The sequence below is a fragment of the Carya illinoinensis genome, chromosome 7, assembly GCF_018687715.1.
Source record: "Carya illinoinensis cultivar Pawnee chromosome 7, C.illinoinensisPawnee_v1, whole genome shotgun sequence".
Classification (NCBI taxonomy): domain Eukaryota; kingdom Viridiplantae; phylum Streptophyta; class Magnoliopsida; order Fagales; family Juglandaceae; genus Carya; species Carya illinoinensis.
Window position 1 is genome coordinate 35,504,531 of NC_056758.1, and position 20,208 is coordinate 35,524,738.

The window sequence follows — 20,208 nt, forward strand, 5'->3', positions numbered from 1 at the left end:
ATACGCCACCTCCCTCCACCACCTTTGTAACGAGAGTTGCCTGGACCATCTACTACTGCAATTATTAAACAGTCAACCAATTAAATTAATTTAAAGAGTCACCATCTTAATTTTCATTTTTTTAAAAATTATTTTATAATATAATATTAAATAATTAATCAATATAACATCATAAAAAAATTAAAAAAAAAAAAGAAAAGGAATAAATTTATTGTAATTTACAAATCAGTAAAAGTAAAAACGACTGTGCTTTATCGAGTATTGTGGGGCTGGCACTGGCCTGGCAGCGGCACAGTCCACAACCTCCCCCTAGCCATCATCACTGCCACACTCAACGGCCAGAGGAGAGAGAGTGAGAAAAGAACAGAGAAGAGAGAGAAAAAAAGGGACGACTCTATCGAACTCTGTCTCTATCTATCTCCATCTCTCTTTGTTTCTCTCCCTTAATCTGTCCGTGAGTGTCCAGAGCAGAGAGAGTAGTCACCCCCAAATTATGCTCTTAAAATCGGGAAATTTAAGCTCCCCCTTCATGTTCATGTGGTCAATCTCTACCCTTTAGTGCTATATTCAAATATCTTCTTATTCTTCTTCTTCTTCTTTCATGAAGATTGGCTCTCGGTGGTGAACCTTACCCTTCAGGAAAAAAGAAAAAGAGAAGGAACTAAAAAGGATAAATGGCGACGAGAGGTAGCAGATCAGAGAAAGTGAAGAGAATTTTCCAGCAATTCGATGCCAACCGTGACGGGGGGCTTAACAGAGAGGAAATGGAGGCTCTCGTCGTAGCGGTCAACCCGAGGGTTAAATTCAGCGACGAGCAAATCAGCGCCATTCTCGACGAGGTTTTCCGGACATACGACGAGTTCATTGACGGCGACAAGGGTTTGACGTACGAGGGGCTTTTGCGGACTTACGACGATGGTGCCGGCGACGTCGACCGTGACTTCGACTCCCTCGAGCTCGAGCTCAATTTAGAAGATAATATAAAGGGTATTTCCGAAGCGTCGTCGTCTTCGATAGCGGAGGAGCGCGCAATCGAGTCCCAGAAGAAGCAGAGGACAGCGGCTTGGGCTGTCTCGCCCAACCACGGCATCGTCTTCGATGACACGTGGAAAATAGTCGATGATTTGGAGATTCTTATCAAGAGGTTGAAGGCGAAGCAAGCGAAAGATGGGAAATCGAAGGGCGATAATTCCGACGCGTACTCGGACGCTGGGTGGTCGAGGGAACTGGGACCGTCGACGGAGATTTCGGACAAAAGGGTAATCTGGGAAGAGTCTGGGCAGTCTGGGCCTGACTACGTGGTGTTCGTCAAGGAATTGGGGGTTCTGAGAAGCCGAGCCGACGGGGCGAGGTCGAGAGAGGAGGCCTTTGATGGGCATATGGCGATTGGTCGAGTTTTGTATGAGCATCAGTTGTTTAAGGAGGCTTTGGTGAGTTTCAAGAGGGCTTGTGAGTTGCAACCCGTGGATGTGAGGCCGCATTTCAGAACTGGGAACTGCTATTACGTACTTGGCAAATATAAAGAGGCCAAGGAGGAGTTCTTGTTGGCCATGGAGGCGGCCGAGGCGGGGGGGAATCAGTGGGGTTATTTGCTACCACAGATTTATGTTAATCTCGGGATTGCGCTGGAAGGTGAAGGTATGGTTCTAAGCGCTTGTGAGTATTATCGGGAAGCTGCAATTCTTTGTCCTACGCATTTTAGAGCTTTGAAACTTTTGGGTAGCGCTTTGTTTGGAGTCGGGGAATATAGGGCGGCCGTAAAGGCCTTAGAAGAGGCTATATTCATGAAACCGGATTATGCCGATGCCCATTGCGATTTGGGGTCGGCTTTGCATGCTATTTATGAGGATGAGAGGGCAATCGAGGTGTTTCAGAAGGCTATTGATTTGAAACCCGGTCATGTGGATGCTTTGTACAATTTGGGTGGGCTTTATATGGACTTGGGCAGGTTTCCGAGAGCTTCGGAGATGTATACTAGAGTTTTAGCTGTGTGGCCAAATCATTGGCGGGCACAGCTCAACAAGGCCGTGTCCTTGTTGGGGGCTGGGGAAACTGAAGATGCTAAGAAAGCTTTGAAGGAAGCTTTGAAAATGACAAAGAGGGTTGAATTGCATGATGCGATATCCCATTTGAAGCAGATGCAGAAAAAAAAGGTGAACTCTAAAGGGGGAACCAATGTGGAGGGGGCATTTATAACTGTGGAACCCGTAAGATTTAAGACCGCGGGGCAGAAGACTACGATGAGATCGGACTTGGCCAATGCTCTTCAAATTAGGGCTTTCCAGAGGATTACCAGGTTGGGTCGCTGTGATGTAGAACTTCTGAAAAAGGAAATGATTGATGGTGATGTGCCGGTGTCCTATTCTGGTAGTGGCGTTCCTGAGAAATCCATACGCAAGCCTAACTTGGAAGTAATTCTTCGTCGTTTACTCAGTTTCCTAAAGCCTGAGACCTTCCAAGGAGCTGTTAAAGCCATAAACGAGAGAATACTCTCTGTTCTGGATGAATCAGGCTCAGGCAGGGTGGATTTGGGGGTGTTTTTTGCTGTCCTTGCCCCCATTTGCAGTGGCCCTCCAGAGAAACGTAAGCGTGTGGCTTTTGACGCCCTTTTGTGGCGTCCCGTGAATGAAGGCATGCCGCAGATTAGAAAGGTTGATGCTGTCAGATACATCAAATTCTTGAGGGCTATTTATGTTCCTTCTCGTGGGATTAGTGAGATGCTGGAAGTCCATGGAGAAACAGATGCTTCAATGGTGCGTTACTCTGAGTTTCTTGTTATGTTTGATGATTCTGATTGGGGGTTTGGTATCATGTCCACTCTTTTGAAGCTTGAAACTGGGGATAGGAACCGGCATGGTCACCATGTTTGCTCGGTTTGCCGCTATCCAATTATTGGGTCCCGCTTCAAGGAAATGAAATCTCATTTTAGTCTGTGCAATCAATGTTACAGCGAGGGAAAGGTGCCTTCCACCTACAAGCAGGAAGAGTACAGATTCAAAGAGTATGGAAGTGAGGCCGAAGCGATGAAAGATAAGTGCCTGTGCTTTAATATGCCGTCTCATAATGATCCTTAGCTAGAAGACTTGGTCGTTTTTCTGTATTAATCCATCATGTTGTTCAGGTTGCCGTGTGTGAGGTGTATAGTTCGTCAATGTCTTCAGCAAGCATCATGCCTCTGCATAAATAAAATGTTTCAAGCGGTTGCTCTCATACTGTTGTCTCCAATGGCTACTAAAGAATCTCCTACCTCTCTTTTCTTCCCCTTCCCTTCACTTGAGTCGTGTACATTACCTCTACGCTTTCTCATTCTTTGTGTAGAGTTTATTTTGGATTGATCAAGTCCAGATTTGGAAGCCTGGGGTTTCCATTTAGTGTATTTGTTTTACTCGAGGTGTCAAATGGAGAGAGAAATGTTTTTATTTTGGCATTTATGACTTATGGCGCACGTGATTCCCAGTGATGATTCAATTGATCTTACCATCTCATTTATCTGTAGATACTTATAGCAATCAAATCGGAGGTTTATAACGATGAACAACGAAGAACATCATCTGTCCAGAATGATGCTAACGTTTGTACATGGAGTTGCTCTGTAGTGAAGGGCGTGGGAATGTGAATTAAAGGCTGTAAATGAGTAAATCTTCTCCCATTTCTGGGTTACGGTCTAGAAATGATCAATCCAATACGCAATAATAGTGTATGCTGTGTACTACTAGGTTATTTGCAATTTGACTCATCATTTTCTTAGTATGCAGGAATTACAATTTGTATCATGGCTTAGTCTTTGCTTTCGATTAATTGCATGACGTTACTGAGTAACACTAGATATAGTTATGAGTTATGCAAGTGTTATGCATTTTTTATAAAAAAGAGTAAGGTCTATTATTAAAAAAATTAATTTTTCTTTATAATTCTTATATTTATTCAGTATTTTAAAAAGAGTGCGATACTTACACATTCTATAACTATTACTAAAAATATTATTTCTCTATATTACAACTTGCCTCCTTGTTGCATGCAGGATTCCCGGACTTTTCCAGATATGAGTGAATAGCAACACTGATTTCAATCAACGTAAAATGCTTCCAAAGAAAAGGAAAATTAGCCAGCCAGAAGAAACCAATTGAGGCATCATTATTTCCTGCTTGCTATATAGCCAAGGGAGAACGATATTGTCATAATTCAAAAGTTCGAACCAATTAAAAGTTGCCTCCAGTTCCAGAGTAACAGGACATCTCCTGTTAAAACTTGAACGGCCAGCATTCTATGTGGGCAAGTAAAATCCAACTATGTTGAAAATATACTTGCAATTTTAATAAAAATAAATTTAAAGAGACCATTGTTATGTTATTTATATGTTTGTATATAAATATTAAAAAAATATATAAATATATTTGATACTACTTACTATGTTTAATTGATAAATAGATGGTTTTTTTTTTATTATTAGTGTGTTTAATAATTAAATAAATAATTTTTTTTAAAATTTTTTGGTTAAAACAATTATAGTTGATGCTATGTGTTGGGCGTAAAGTTATTGAGGGACAGCGTGGGGGACCAAATTTCTTTATTTTTAATATTAATATTTTTGCAAGTGCCAGCATAGAAGAAATTAATATATTTTTGTTTTTCTACTATTTATAATAAATAATATATTTATATATCAACATATAAATAATGTAGCAAAAACAAGAATCTTTAAAATTTATTTGTAGTAAAATTTTGACAAAAATTAACAAATAAAACATGTATCCTCTCTAACACAGTATTAACACCCTCTTTTTTGTTTAGAAGAAGCAATAATATCCGTTGGATCTAATAATAGGAGATATCCTGTTGCTTTCAAACTGGAGGTAAGCCGGATCCAATGATAATGATGCTTTGACTTGAGAACTCAGAAAAACCTCGCTGGTGTGGGGTTGGGGCCATCGAATGGCTGTGTCAAAGCCCCTTGTGCACTATTTTTAATTTTTATGGCTCCACGACTGGGGCAGCCAGTAGGGACAAACTGATGTACATGTCGAATCTCCCAAGAACTCCTGTAATTTTTATTTGGCTCCTGTCGCTGGTTGGTAGTTTGGATATTCAGGAACAGGGAGGATAGACAATATGGTTGAGTTAATCATTAGGACTTGTCCGCTGTGATGATTTCAAAGTCTACTTAGCCTTCAAAAAAAGAAAAAGAAAAAGGGTGGTTGTGAATATTCCCAAATGATGCATGTAACATGTTAATTCAATCGAAACCATTGACTTTTAGCCAAGCTAATACTCAATTTGATTTTCTTTTAAAGGGCTATCAACTATCAGAACCATTTAGTTCCTATACTCGAAATGAATTATACTTTATTTGTTAATAAAATAGAACAAACTCTGAAAGTTAAAAAAAAATAAAAAAATAAAAAATTGAAAAGCATATTTATCTCCTTTAGCTTCATATTTCTTTTAGTTTAATAAAAATTTAGATTTTACTTTAAACTCACAAACTGATATGAATTTATCATTTATGTGATGAGAAATGATACTTGTAGTTGTGAGTGCGTAAGTACCGCGCAATCACTTTAAGAAAAATGAATAAATATAGGACTCATATGAAAAAAAATTATATTTTTAATAATAGACTTCATTTTTTTTTTAAAATGACTGCATGTCGTTTGCGTATTTCATAACTGTATGTAATATTATTCTTTTTAAAATCCAATTTATGACAAACATTTCTGTTTTTCTATTTTGGTTCCTCTCAACTCCATCAGTTGCCTTAGTTGAAAGAAACAAATTACACCGCAAAAAAGTATAAATACAATATGTTTTCCACAAGCTAACAAGATCCGTTGTAGTCTAGTTGGTTAGGATACTCGGCTCTCACCCGAGAGACCCGGGTTCAAGTCCCGGCAACGGAATAATTCTTTTAGATTTTTAACGCAGGCGTACTTTTGGAGACAGGTTCACAACTTCACAGGAGGCTGCGGCTGCGGCTAGGACAAACTCCTAGCCTCCACCGAGAGTCTAGGCCCTGGGGTGCAACGTGTCTGGTCCAATGCCATATATTTGACACTAGAGCATTTTTAATAGAGTCGAGGGCGGTAGCCCTAATTGTAGGTTTTTTTTTTTTAATTTATTTTGTATAATTTAAAAAATTTTTATTAAAAAGAAAATTTATGACATCTTTAAAAAAATAATTTCTTAATTATTAAATTAAAAAAAAAGCCCTTTTGGGACACTTTTTGGGACCGAATTCAACCCAAAGTATTTCTGTTTTCAATAAGTTATGTATTGTATAAAATATATACATATATATATATATTTATTGAAAGGCAAAATATAAATTATTTAAAAAAGGAGTTTTATTGTGTAAAAAGAAATTTAAAATATAATTTGCTACAATAACCTCTACATATGACGGGTATTATTCTAAATATTTTATTATTATTTATATTTTATTTTTTCTCTCATTTTCTTTTATTTTAAAAAAATGATAATCATAATCGTGAGTATGTAAGTTTCATATAATTATTTAAAAAATAGTGAACAAATAACAGACCCATATGAAAATAAACTAATTTTTTAATAATAGATCTCATTATTTTTTAAAACAACTGCATGATATTTGCGCACTTTACGATTGCACGTAATATTATACTTTATTTAAATTTTCACCATGTAAACAAATTCTTTTTATTGTTCATCATTTAAAACACCTATATTTCATTTTCTTTTAAAAAATATATTGTCGATATTTTTTATCCAATTTTTTCATATTTTGATTTTATTTTTAATTGTTATTTGACTCATATATTTTTATTTTGTGTGTACAGGACTAAATTATATTACATTGTATAAAAAAATATATTGATTTTGCAAAATTATTGGTAGAAATGAAATATTTAAAAAAAATAAAAAATATTATTTAAATGATATAAAATAAATAAATAAGTTGATGTATGATATATTATAAAAGTTAATATGTAAAATAAAAAAAATAAGGTTTGATAATGTATTTTAAAGAATAAAATAAATGAACCATTGTGAATTCTCTAAGCATTCTAAAAAAATAATAATAATAATAGGATGGTGGCCTAATTTTCGCATTTTTTTTTTCCTAAGTAAGCTTCATTCATAATAAACCAAATAAATATACAAGTGTAATTATACAGAGCTAGTGGAGGGATCTTTGCCACTATAGAAGTCTAATAAACACTGTGGGATACAAATGAGATGGATGTTTCCATAGGCTTGCATTGAAGTTGTCCCTTGCTCTATGTTATGCGCACGTCGATTTTAACGTTGATAAATTTTTATAACCTTCCAAATATCAAAGTTGCAGAGTCCAATCTGTTGCTGGTTTAGAATGTGAAATTGCTTGCTTGCACTACCAGCTTTGAATCTCCTTTAATGATGATTTTTTCCAATTTTTTTTTTCTACTGCCTCTTGGATAGTCATTAGAGCTGCCGCTGCTTCCCCAATATTTGGATCAGTGCTGTGAATGAATCCTGTTGTCACAAAAAGTGGGCTTCCCCTATTGGATCGACAGACTGCTGCTTTTACATGCAAGAAACATGTTGTGTCATCCGTTGGGTGTGAAAAGGAACTTTAATTAATTTAATATAGGCACTGCTTTGAGTTCATACGCCAGCATTGGTTATGCCCGATAAGTAGTCTAATTAGTTGCTAATTGCCTTTCCAAAAAGCTTTTAAAATAAGAATTACTGTATGATGAGGAGAAGCTGTTAGACATGCAGCCAAAAATCATGCCAACCCCAACACTAAGGTTGGTTATGCGCAGGTTATGCATGATAATTGCTTTTATGATGCTCATGATAGCAATAACATCATCGTCATCATCACCAGTTCCATCAACAATTGGATCTCTTCTGTTTCATCTCCAACAAGATCAGGCGGAAAGGGGCAAAGAACAGTACCAGGTTCAACCAGAGATTATGCAAGAAGACTATGGCATGTGGGATCCCACACCCAACTGTGAAGGAGGTAATGCTGCTCCCATTCCACATTAAGAGGAAGAATTCTGCAGTGGTTCTACTTCCCATGTTTCAATTTTCCAACCCAGCAAGGAAAAGAAATTATGATGATTTGCTATCTTGAAAAGCAATACTGTAATTTGCATAATTTATTATTAGAATTTAATTTAAATAATTAATATGCTGTTGTTCGCTTAGTGTCATTGATAATGTAAACCACAGGGGAGGCGAAAGGCCGTCTCAACTCTCAACCTTCCCAGATATATATATATATATATATATATAGCCAAAGGCGTCCCACAAATACATTTAAGGACATTTTGCCCGTAAAAGGGCACCATTTCTGATGAAGCATGGGAACTGCTATGAATGATACAAAAGAGTGGCCACTCGAGTCACAATGCCACCAACTTAGAAAGGAAGACATGGTATGTAGCCTGCATGAAGGGCTAGGCAGACAACAGTTGTGTTCCAAGCAACGATGGCTATGTTTCTATGTTTTGCAAGTAGAGACAAACAACTAATGAAATGAGCATACAACCCCTTCTCTGGGTCGCAGTTTCAGTCCCAAAATCTAATAAGCTGAAACAAAAAAATAAAATTCCGTTGCCGGGACTTGAACCCGGGTCTCTCGGGTGAGAGCCGAGTATCCTAACCAACTAGACTACAACGGAGATGTTAATTAGCTTAAAAGTTTATTTAACTAAATAATGTTATACTAGGTCACGCGGTTCGTTAATCCACGTTCTGCGTTTCCCGCGTGCGTACATTGAAATAGCCGTTTCATACCTCCCATTCTTTCGGCGAAGTCGGTGCGATCTTGAAAAGGTAAAACCAGAAATTACTTCGATTCCTAACTCCAAAAATTTAATTTCGTATAATTGAAGTTCATAGAGTTTCAATGTTTTGCAGCCCAAGAGACTATTGATTCATGGAGACCTGGTTATTGACGTCCACGCAGCGGTACGCGTCGGCCGCTCTGTTTGCGCTCGCTCTTCACCAGTCTCAGGTTCACCAAACACAGCCTTTGCATCACTTAGTCCCTCTAGAAGAGGAGGCAATCGGTGAAGGGGCCAGCGATGGAAAGAACGCTTCGGTCTCTGAGGATCCTCAACTTTGGGTCCACGAAAAATCTGGCTTGCTTTGGCATGTCTTCAGGTAATCGTTTTGTGTGCAAAGAGAAGAAATTTGCAGCGTTCATTATGTTTTAAGAACATAACTATGATAGCCATGTCTAAACTTTACAGCCTAAAATGAGAGATGAAAATACATGAGATTATTTGTACTGCATTTATTGAGCACCGAGAAACTTCCACCGATAATAGTAAATGTTGTAAGACTCAGTGGTACTCGTTTATCTCTTTTTCACTCTAGGCAACTCTAAGAAATCCATGATTGTATACCCTCTCGGAGCACTTAGAGCCGATGTGTGAAATCTTGATATTATAGTGATTTTGCTTTCAAAAAGCCATGGGATGCGACTAGTGAGTTCATTCTAATAATTGTAAGGTCAATATGATTTTGTTGTTTATTGATTGAGGATTTAATTTTATTATGGTGAGATTTAAGTTTTTAGTCATATTTGGGTTATTTTTAAGTAAATTTGGTGATAAGAACAGGTTTCTTGGAGTGGACGGCCAAGCCGGGCATGGTTTGAAAGATACCGCAGGGACTTCCTCTCAAGTCCGTCATCATGTTGGAGCGGTTAGTCCCTTGTGTTTGAATACTTGATCAAATAATTAAAATTTTCTCATATTATACAAACTTAATTAGACTTTTAAGATAAATGGTAATCTAAAAGAAATGGTCTTGATTAATTGATAAAATTTTACCGTTTTCTATTAGTTAAACTTAATCTCAGTTCTGTCAAATCTAGTAATTGGTTTTAAAACTGGTTGGTTTCCAATGATAGGAAGGAAGTGTGCACGTGTTTTGTGTATGATATTCTCTTGCGTGTCATGATCGACGACTTTAAAAGAAAAAAAAATAAAAATAGTGGCTTGGGTTTCTATAAGTCACTTAAGGTACCCTCTATTTCTGATTTCTTCCGCTTGCTTTGTTTTCATATATGCTGCATGCATACTGATAAATTTTGAAGAGCTATACCCTTAGTGCCATTAGTGCTGCTAATTTGGCTGGAGCCTTTACATCCTTACACTTGCTATTGAATGGGAATTTATACTTATCCTTAATTCAACTTTATTTTGGGAAAAAAAATTGCTTTTACCGTTCAGATTTTGAGAAATGACTATGTAAATAAGAACAAGTGGCTTGTTTTGATGTGTTACTTTTTTTTTTTCATTGTAAGGATCAAGGAACTGATGATATATTTTGACGTGTTATTTTTTCTTTTCATTATAAGGTTTTATGAAACTAGGGATGCATTTTGATGCATTGGTTTTGTCTCATTGTAATGTTGTGAATTATCATTTTCTGTTACTCAAAAGAAATACTAATTAAAAATATACTCAAGGGAAAAGAAGTATGCCACCAGAATTCTGATACACAATGGTTCATAGTAGGTCTTTTTTTTTCCTGGGGCACTTGTTATGATTAGCAGAGAGAAAGATGGGCTGCTGGCTATACTTTCATACGCCTCTATGAAGAGAATTATTATTTTTCTTAACATACAAATAAATATTTTAGATATATATTTTTTTAATGAAATTTTAATTTGACATTCACCATGCGTCCATCTCATTCCTTCTGAATTTGATATCCATTCGATCTCAGTTCTTGATGCTACTATCAGATGAAAGTGATGGAACATCATCAGAAAGAACTGACAAGGAACTTGCTTTGACAAAAGCTGTTGATGCTATGGTGCTTAGTATGGAATGCTTCCCTTGTTCCTCTGAGGACCACGATGAGAGTAATGAAGATGAGAAAAATTCCAATTTTGAGATAGAATCAACTTCTGATGTGGCTGCAGAGCCTTATGAAATTACACAGAAAACAAGTTCCAATATTTCCTCTAAAGAAAAGGATTCTATTGGATCCAGAGGCGAGACTTTTGAGAAACTGATGGAAGAGGGAGCAAGGCTCAGTTATCAGAGGAAAGTGACAGTTCTTTATGTGCTTCTTTCAGCTTGTATTGCAAGGAATACTAACGATGACAAGAGGTGTTCTCAACTAGGAATGGGCTATGATGCTCGACACCGTGTGGCTTTACGGTTGCTGGCAATGTGGCTTGGTGTTGAATGGATAAAAATGGTTAGTCCACTCAAACCCTTCGCTTTAATCTCCCTTTAACATATTAATTTTAGGTGGTATTTTCTATTTCGTAAGAGCAACTTCCTTCAGGTCTTGGTGGTATGCTCCCTCCAGGCTAAGGTTTGAATCCTCTTGGGTGCAAACAATTTCTAGGGGCATCACTTGGAGAACTTCTCCTTGAATTGCACTTGCGGGAAACTCTTTGCCAAGGGCCTATGCACCCCTAGGATTAGTCAGGAATTTGTTCTTGAACAGCCCATGCCAAAAAAAAATTAGAGAGAGAGAGAGAGAGAAGAAGAGCGAGCTTCCTATACTTTAAGTAGAATGTGTATGCAAGCTACTGTGCACATACATGTGAATGAATTATGTTTTGTAGTGATTATGAGCTGACATCCAGCAGTATCAATACATTTCTGGAGTTTTAGGAGAAATTGTGTGTCAACAGGAAGCCATGGAGATTATGGTTGCTTTCTCTATAATTGCTTCAGAGAAAGAGGATGGTGCAGAGGAAAAAAAATCTGAAATTTCAGAGAGCTCTTGGGATAAATGGAAGAGGGGAGGTATCATCGGTGCTGCTGCTTTAACTGGAGGCACCCTAATGGCCATCACCGGTGGTATGGGAAACAATGATTTTAATATATTAGATACCTCTTCTTCAACCGAAGTTTCTGACAGTAGGCTGTATTATAATTTACTATTGATATTATTTTATGGGGAAAGTATAATTTCCACCTTCCAACTACCATGGGTTTTACACTTTACATCATAAACTACTAGGATTGACACATTGCACCCTCTAACTGCAAAAAACTTGTGTACCCTCCATTACAATTCAACTATCAAGATTGTGTTACATTACTTATTTTCATCTAATTTTCCTCAATATTAATGGCTAGAATTTACTGAGGTTCCACATTTCATTAAGATCCAACTGTCAGTATTGCATCATTTGACCAATTTTTTATACATCTTGATGGCTGGAATTGGGGAGGTTGCAATGTGTTAATCCAAATAGTTTACAGTGTAAAGTGTAAAATCCTTGTAAAACAGAGGGTGTAAAGTGTAATCTTTCCTGAGTTTATTTTCTTGCAGGCCTAGCTGCTCCGGCTATTGCTCAAGGTTTGGGTGCTATTGGATTTGCTGCTGCAGCAAGTGCCACAGGATCCGTTGCTGGTTCTGCTGCTGTAGCTGCATCATTTGGAGGTATGAGAAATGGTTTTTGTTTCTAAGATTCTTTTCATGATCTAACTTATAAAAAAAAAAAAACAAAGATTCTTTTCATGATCTATCAAGTGTTATTAGATTAGGAGGAATCAAATCTCTTTTTTGGCTAATGCTTATTCTTGCCTTTTTCATCTATAAGGAAAGTGCCTTGTGATAAGAATTTAATGACCGATATATATATATTTAAAAAAAAATAGGGAACAGTACCCCAAATTTTATTGATTTCCCCCACTTTTGGCGAGGAATACCTTGGTACAAGATAAAGCTTGGGGTTTGCAATTGGATGGCCGATCTTACAATAGGATGCTATCTTCAATTGTTCATTTATAACATGCTATAACTGCATTTGTAAATGTACTAAAATATGAGGTGGGAAATAAGCTCGTTCCAAATCATCATTTTCAAGTGTTATTTACATCAATTTGTGGAAAACTTGCACTGAATGCTTGTGTCTGTCAAGTTTGCAAACAGACTGGTCAAGGTAACAGTCCCTAACAAAAACAATCTACACGGATCAGTTGTAATGTATGCAATAAAGTGATTTGAAATTTGCATAAAGTCTCACAGAGCCGCAATTCTGTAGAAAACCACTTTACACACAGTGGTAGTTAAGGACAAAAACTTCAAAGGACCAGTGCTTTGTCTGGTTGTATAAGGTGCGAACCACTTTTTGGATTGCAGCTGCGGGAGCTGGTCTTTCAGGGAGTAAAATGGCTAGAAGAATTGGAAGCATTGAAGAGTTTGAGTTCAAAACAATTGGAGAAAATATTAACCACGACGTGAGTCCATTTCCCATTTTATCAACGTTAACACGTACTTCGAGCAAGTAGCTCACTAGAATGATGATTCAGCCAAGACCTTTTTAAGTATGTGCTATTTTTTGTGTCAATAATAAACATACTTACCAATATTAACCAACTTTTTTCCCCAGCGGCTAGCAGTTGGAATTATGGTTTCTGGACTGGCTTTTGAGGAAGAAGATTTTATATCTCCTTGGAAGGGCTACAATGATAATCTGGACAGGTATGAAACACATGGTTATTACATTATGCATGCTATATTCTGCTTGTGTCCTTCCGTGCTTCATCTTTGTTGAGAAGGAGAGGGGGTGAGGGCATTTGGTGCAATATAGAGTTGAAATGACCTTTTTTCTCCTTTTTAACAAGCTTCTCTTTTTCTGGGCATTAACACATTTTGTGATGACACCCCTAATTTCCTTCTGTTACTATAAATTGCTTAGGATCACAGTGGAAAATAACGCTTAAATAAGAGATGCATGTAATCATTAATATAAGCACCATTGCCTTCCCCCTCCCTCAGTGGAAGTGAAAAAAAAAATAGGAGTTATACTTGTTGGTACTCTCAAGGCATATGTTGGCTTGCAACTGACTTAAGGAATTGCCACTTATTATCAATCGATACTACATGGTTGATCTTGATGTATCTTTCAATGGATAGTTTGGTTCTTCAAATGAAAGTTACTTTTCCACTGGAGCCTTTATAACCTAGAAGCTAGATCTCAATTCTTTCAACAAAGTCAGTAATGTGGTGCAATATATAGGTATGCACTCTGGTGGGAGTCCAAGAACTTGATTGCATTGAGTAGTGCGATTGAGGACTGGCTTGCTTCAAGTATTTTACTGAACCTTATAACTCTGGCTACTTGTGACTGACTACACTTTGCATTTTAATGACTGGAAGTATTGTCTCCTGTTGCAGGACTTGCATTGCAGTTAATGAAAGAAGGTGCCATGATGACTGTGCTAAGCGCACTTGTTGCAGCATTGGCCCTGCCAGCTACATTAGTTACGGCATCTGACCTTATAGACAGCCAATGGGCAATTGCTGTGGACAGGTTAGCTTTCCATTTATTGGAAGGGAAAACCCACATCTGGATGGGAGATATAAGGAAACTGCTTTTGTTTCATTATCCAAATAATAAACATGCAGGCAATGTCAAGAACCTCAAAGTTAGTTAAATAAAATTAAAACATAATGGTTTTGTAATGATGTGCTTGCTCTAAATAATGCACGTTAGATGACATTTTTTCCAGTTGGTTCTAAATACAGAGACATTCATCGTAGTGTTTTGTACATGTTCTTAGAACATTTCTTGAATTTTAAACATTCTTGGAATTGGATACACAAATGTGACTAAGTGATGTTTCGGAATGTTGAATTCTATCACTTCTTTCTATTTGATCAGGTCAGATAAAGCTGGGAAGTTGCTTGCTGAAGTATTGTTGATGGGATTACATGGAAACAGGTAAGACAATTTCATTTGAATGTACTAAGTATATTTTAATGATATTGGTATCGTCCTTGCGTGTTCCAGGCCTGTGACACTGATCGGTTTCTCTTTGGGGGCTCGAGTAATTTTTAGATGTCTCCAGTGTTTGGCTGATACAGAAGGAGATAATGGTAATGGTCACTGCTGATACATATTTGCTGATAGATGGGATTATTGTTTGAGCGGAATTCTCTGATGTTGTATGCCTGCAGCTGGACTTGTAGAAAGAGTTGTTCTTCTTGGAGCACCAGTTTCAATTAAAGATGAAAATTGGGGGGATGCTAGAAAGGTAGTTTTATGCCTTTTACAACCTCTGAGTGGTTTCTTGCACCAATTTTTTTCTACTCTACTTTTTCAATTGTCGTGACAACAACATGGTTGTGGTTTGTAGATAGTTGCTGGCAGATTTGTGAATGCTTATTCTTCAAATGATTGGATACTTGGAATTATTTTCCGTGCAAGGTATATAGTTCATTTCCTTGTCAATTTTGAATGAGGCCTCACCATGTAAGTTCAGCTTGGGCTGTGAAAAAGATTGCCAACACATTAAATATAGATCTGCATAGAACTTATCAAACCCAATGGTGATTTTTCAAGATAATGAAATGCCATTTATTTACAAGTACCATGCAAACTCTTTTTGCAGTTCATCAGATGCCAATTTCTTCCTATAGTTTTCAAATAGCAGTCCTTGAATTTCAGTACTTGTATAGAACTAAGAGGTTTCCCGTCTACAGTTTACTTTCTCAAGGTTTAGCTGGTATTCAAGCTGTTGACATACCCGGGATTGAAAATGTAAGTTCTCCTTTCCTATCTTTTTTTTTTTTTTTTTTTTTTGGTCACACGGTCTTGTGATTCATGCCTGTACTGCTTTATCCAATACTAATGATTCTTCCATTAGCTTTGCAGGTTGATGTAACACATATCATAGAAGGCCACTCTTCTTATCTCGGGAAGACCACACAAATCTTGGAGCAGCTGGAACTAGATTCTTACTCCACTGTTTTCAGCCGCACACATTCCAAATCCCAGGAAGAGTGCTCTTAATCTAGATCTCACTTTTTTGCATTGCTCTTACGCTTCCAACATTTTTCCCTATCACTCTTTTCATTATTTAATCTGTAATTTATTGTCTCTGAAATTAGCCCTATAAGTTATTGAACGATGCCTGCTAATAAACAGTTGTTTGAAACCTGTTCCATGTTTCAATGCTTGGAGTTGGATATATGCCTGAATGATTCAAGCAACTGGGGACTTGGATGCTAATGTTAAATATTGGCTGCTGAAACCTAAACGAAACTTAATGCCGTGACATAATAGAGCTTCAAATCATTACGTAACCGTAATGCTTTAAATTTTATTTTGTATATAACTAACTTTGAGCTTCTATGGACTGCCTTGATATAAGGCGATAAACGCACATGAAAGCATTGCTTTAGTGCCCGAATTAGCTTTTAGAACCCTTAATTTATGCCATTGTCCACTGAAGAAGACAAAGGAACTTTCATGACTATTCATTTTCTCTTTTGATCATTTCCTTGTAGTATTTCACCTTTACAAGATCGATCTTCGATCTTAATAAGATTACCTCAACCCCACTTCAAACAATCAAGTATGGATAGGGGTAAAAGCACCAACTGTGAATGTATTGCTTGTAGCATAATCCGTGTATATAAATTATTGTCTATATTTAATCCCCAACATGAGTAGTTACATTAAGGTACTGATTATGTTCTGTAACCAGTAAGAAATTCATTTACCGTCTGGAATGAATTTATATCACCAAACTGGGACCATGCTCGAGAAAACTTGTAGGCTAGCTGAGACAAAGCCAATAGGATGCGTGCGCATGCTTTAATGGTGGGCGTGGATCGATTGGTTTACCCATGGAGTTCAGGACGAACAAACCTTGAGGCTTCCGTCAGCGTGCATACCTTAAGGCTTCCGTCAGCGTGCATATTAATCACTGCAATTGCAAATGCAGGGTGGGGACAACGTGAGATATAAGGCATATTTTTTTTTTTTTTTTCCCCTTTTTGCTCTACTGAGAGAGCATGTTTGGTTTGGTTTGGATGGATATCAAGTGGGCGTAATGCTAGCTGGCAGTGCCACCACACTTTTCTCACAAGCATGGAGTTAATATATAATCGGCGAAAGGCGTGTAGCCAATATCTGCATCTTTGGACGTTGAAAGTTAATTTCAATTAATGGATACGACAATAAGATTTTCACGGCTTGTCTTGTTCCTTGCCATTGGTATTGGTGGACTGAAAGGTGATGAAACAGGAAGCGGCATGGCGCATTCTCAAAGCAATTCTACTACTTCCGCTCTCCCTAAGCTTCTTCAAGGAAATGAAGATAGCGAAGGAAGGAGTAAAACTTCCACTGAAGTTGTACTCAACAAGAAGAATATAAATAATGGCCCATATTTTAGAGAAGGACAGGGTAGTGGAGGCGGAGGCGGCAGAGCTGGTGGTGGAGGCGGTGGAGGCGGCGGAGGAGGCAGTGGCAGTGGTGGTGGAGGAGGAGGCGGCGGTTATGGATGGGCATGGGGCAGGGGTGGTGGTGGTGAAGGAGGAGGCGGCGGTTATGGATGGAGCTGGGGCTGGGGTGGTGGTGGGGGAGGGGGAGGAGGAGGAGGTGGAGGTGGAGGTGGAGGAGGTGGCGGTGGCAGAGGGGGTGGTGGTGGAGGCGGAGGGTATAGATGGGGATGTGGGGAACAACCAAGTGGTGGTAAAGGGAAGGGAAGAAGAGCAGGAGTACTAGGAGGAATGAACAACAATCATGCAAATAGGAAAAGAGTTTTCAGCAAGGGTATCGATGGTTACAAGCTGGGGGAGTTTGCACAATGCATGAGAAGAGGGAGGTGTAGAGGAATGAGACTGGATTGCCCTCTTCACTGCGGTGGACCTTGTTTTTATGATTGCCAACATATGTGTAAGGCTCACTGTCGATGTCTTTCCTGAGTTGCCATTTCTCACATGGTTGCATTCTTCGAAGACGACTATCATGAATTAATTAGTGTTTCGAATTCCAACAGTGTGTAGGGTCGGGATGATGACTTTGGATTTTAGATTTCCAGTAATGGATTGTTAAAGCTATCGCTGGGATGTTTGTTTTCTTTTTCTATTAATTCTATTAATAGAATTAATTCTATTAATTCTATTAATAGAATTAATAGAATTATACTTATAAATTCTATTAATTTCTTTTTCTTTTTCTTTTTTTAATTCCAATGATCTGGAAATTAACAGCCACTCACTACAAGAAGTGTTAGAGCACTGCCAGTTATGAAACGCCTAAAATGACCAACTTCTCCCAAAATTGGCTAGCATTGGATTAGTTAAAAGAATTTTTGTTTTATTATTTTCTCTTCCTCAATCTGAACGGTTAACATCTTCGCTATGCTTCTCTTCTTACAATTTCTTCCTTCCCCAGTACTCATACTTGTTCTTCTCTGGTTTTCTCTTCCTCTCATGAGCTGCAGGTCCTCGCCATTTTCTACTTCTTTGTTTTGCTATTTTCGTAAATTCGTTTAGCTTTATTGCATCTTGGGTTCATTTCTCTCCTCTTCTTCACAGAGAGCTCTTCAATCAACACTACACCGCTTCCAGGTGATCCCATCGACAATAATTTCTCCTTCTCTCCCGCACCGCTCTTTCCTACTTGAAAGCTTCTCTCCTTGAATTACTTCTGAATCAGCTCTTACATATCTTAGATTTTTATTTTTGGCTGAGATTGGGAAGGCAAGAACGGGAAAATGGAAGATGCGTTTTTCTCCCTAATGTTTAATACACACAACGAGAATGAAAAATGACAACCAAATATTAAGCAAAACACTTGGTAATAGCACCTGCTTGTATATATTTCCGGATTGGTACAGTGAAATATGCTTGGGGGCAGGTTTGGTAAGTAAGATGAGAATTTTGAGTTAAGAAGAAAGTTTAAAATATTATTGTTGAGTATTATTATTATTATGAGATTTTTGAATTGGAATTTAAAAAAGTTAAATTATTTTTTATATTTTGTGTGAAAATTTGAGAAAATTATAATAATGAAATAAAAATTTTGAATTGAGATGGAAATATTGAATTGAGATATTTTTACCAACCATGCCCAGTTCCTCCACCATTTGTGTAGATTATTAGGAAATGGATAAGGCAGTGTTTTTATTCATGGTTCTCAATAGTAATTCATCCAGCACCATCTGGTACATACTAGCACATTGTTGGAGATTTATGAAATGAAAATAAAAAATTATTTAAATAAAAAAATTGCATTAAATATGAAAAGGAAAATAATAAAATATTATTATTATGGAGAGTATAATAGCTAATCTAAAATGGGGTTGAAATTTTGAGTAGTTAGTTAAAAATTAAAAAATGTTATTAGCCAAACTTTTAACTTTTGGCTAGCTAATCCAACGGCGCTAGTGCTCTTACAATTACAAAACCATTTCACTAAAATAAACTTATAAAATGACGTGATTTTATGTGATATATTATATATATATTTTATAATTTAAAATAGTATCACATCAAATTATATCAATATGTAAGTTTATTTTGATAAAATTCTTTTATAGCTAAAATATTTATCTTGATTAATGTTATTTGGTGCACAATATTAAAAGGCTGGGCAAAATAATTGTGAGCAGTAATTGGATCTTTAATCCACATATATAATTGGACTGCGTCTCCATCTCAGCATATTGATCGAGTTGTATCCAACCATTGCTCCTTAATTTGAGTCAAATTATTCAATTTGGTTGCAAGGTTAAGCTGATATTAATTCAATTCCGTCAAATTTTAATATGAGTTTAATATTTAAATATTTAAATATCAAATTATTAAACTTATTTAAAATTCAAAACCTCATTACACGTTGATTCACAACTTTTTTCAACTCAACACATCTTTATATATAGAATCTACAAATTTTTTTAATTTTTTATAAATAGTATTAAATTTATTTTAATATCTAAACACATTTAAACTCATTTTAGATAAATTATATATAATTCATTCCATTTACTTAACTTATTACTATTTATAAAAAAAATTTTATTCAGTTCAACTCAACTCAACATCTAAATTCAGTATTAATTTACTCGTCCGGCCACAGAGAAAAACAAAAACTCGTGTACGAGCAACAGAAATCGTCTGCATATTATTGGCCAAAACATAAATAGAGTTGAATATATTGTTCAAGCATCATTATTGCATGCAATAAATCATGATCATATATAATATTAAACATTTACGTGGGGTTTACAATATTGTTTGAAAGTGGTTTCATATAAGCTCAATTATATCAACGTTTCTGGATTTTATACTGACTGATGTGTCACGTTTTAAATGGTTGTTTATCTAATTAATCATCCTGTCTCTCTGCCTTATCCGAAACCGTCGTCGTCGTTATCTCCTTCCAACGTTTTCACAAAGAGTGGTGCATTCGCATGCAGCTGGCCGGATTGATTCTGCTCATACAAAGAAAGAAATTCGTAG

The 20,208-nt window shown here is 36.9% G+C and overlaps 3 protein-coding genes and 2 non-coding genes across 7 annotated transcripts; 4 read left to right on the forward strand and 1 right to left on the reverse strand.

Moving 5' to 3' along the window:
• The first annotated feature begins 281 nt into the window (after positions 1-281).
• LOC122315856 (uncharacterized TPR repeat-containing protein At1g05150-like) lies at positions 282-3,427 on the forward strand. Its single transcript, XM_043132108.1, has one exon. It carries the CDS (start codon positions 675-677, stop codon positions 3,072-3,074), a length of 2,400 nt encoding a protein of 799 aa, XP_042988042.1. The 5' UTR covers positions 282-674; the 3' UTR covers positions 3,075-3,427.
• A 2,397-nt stretch (positions 3,428-5,824) lies between these two features.
• TRNAE-CUC lies at positions 5,825-5,897 on the forward strand. The gene has a single exon. It is a non-coding gene; the product is annotated as a tRNA-Glu (tRNA).
• A 1,753-nt stretch (positions 5,898-7,650) lies between these two features.
• LOC122315050 (transmembrane and coiled-coil domain-containing protein 4-like) lies at positions 7,651-15,895 on the forward strand. 3 transcript variants are annotated; one of them, XM_043130742.1, is made up of 17 exons: positions 7,651-7,984; positions 8,697-8,802; positions 8,887-9,132; positions 9,594-9,678; positions 10,708-11,187; positions 11,633-11,801; positions 12,280-12,390; positions 13,093-13,190; positions 13,343-13,434; positions 13,973-14,043; positions 14,131-14,266; positions 14,618-14,677; positions 14,747-14,832; positions 14,914-14,990; positions 15,093-15,163; positions 15,439-15,496; positions 15,611-15,895. In XM_043130742.1, exons 3-17 carry the CDS (start codon positions 8,906-8,908, stop codon positions 15,746-15,748), a joined length of 1,959 nt encoding a protein of 652 aa, XP_042986676.1. In that variant the 5' UTR covers positions 7,651-7,984; positions 8,697-8,802; positions 8,887-8,905; the 3' UTR covers positions 15,749-15,895. The 3 variants fall into 3 exon arrangements, with proteins under 3 accessions (XP_042986676.1, XP_042986677.1, XP_042986679.1); XM_043130743.1 differs by having other exon boundaries at positions 14,795-14,832; XM_043130745.1 differs by lacking the exon at positions 15,611-15,895 and having other exon boundaries at positions 15,348-15,487.
• Positions 8,576-8,648, reverse strand: TRNAE-CUC. The gene has a single exon. It is a non-coding gene; the product is annotated as a tRNA-Glu (tRNA).
• Positions 15,896-16,017: 122 nt separating the features above from the next.
• LOC122315051 (putative glycine-rich cell wall structural protein 1) lies at positions 16,018-17,802 on the forward strand. Its single transcript, XM_043130746.1, has one exon. The coding sequence runs from the start codon at positions 16,909-16,911 to the stop codon at positions 17,665-17,667; it is 759 nt and encodes a 252-aa protein (XP_042986680.1). The 5' UTR covers positions 16,018-16,908; the 3' UTR covers positions 17,668-17,802.
• The last annotated feature ends 2,406 nt before the right edge of the window (positions 17,803-20,208 follow it).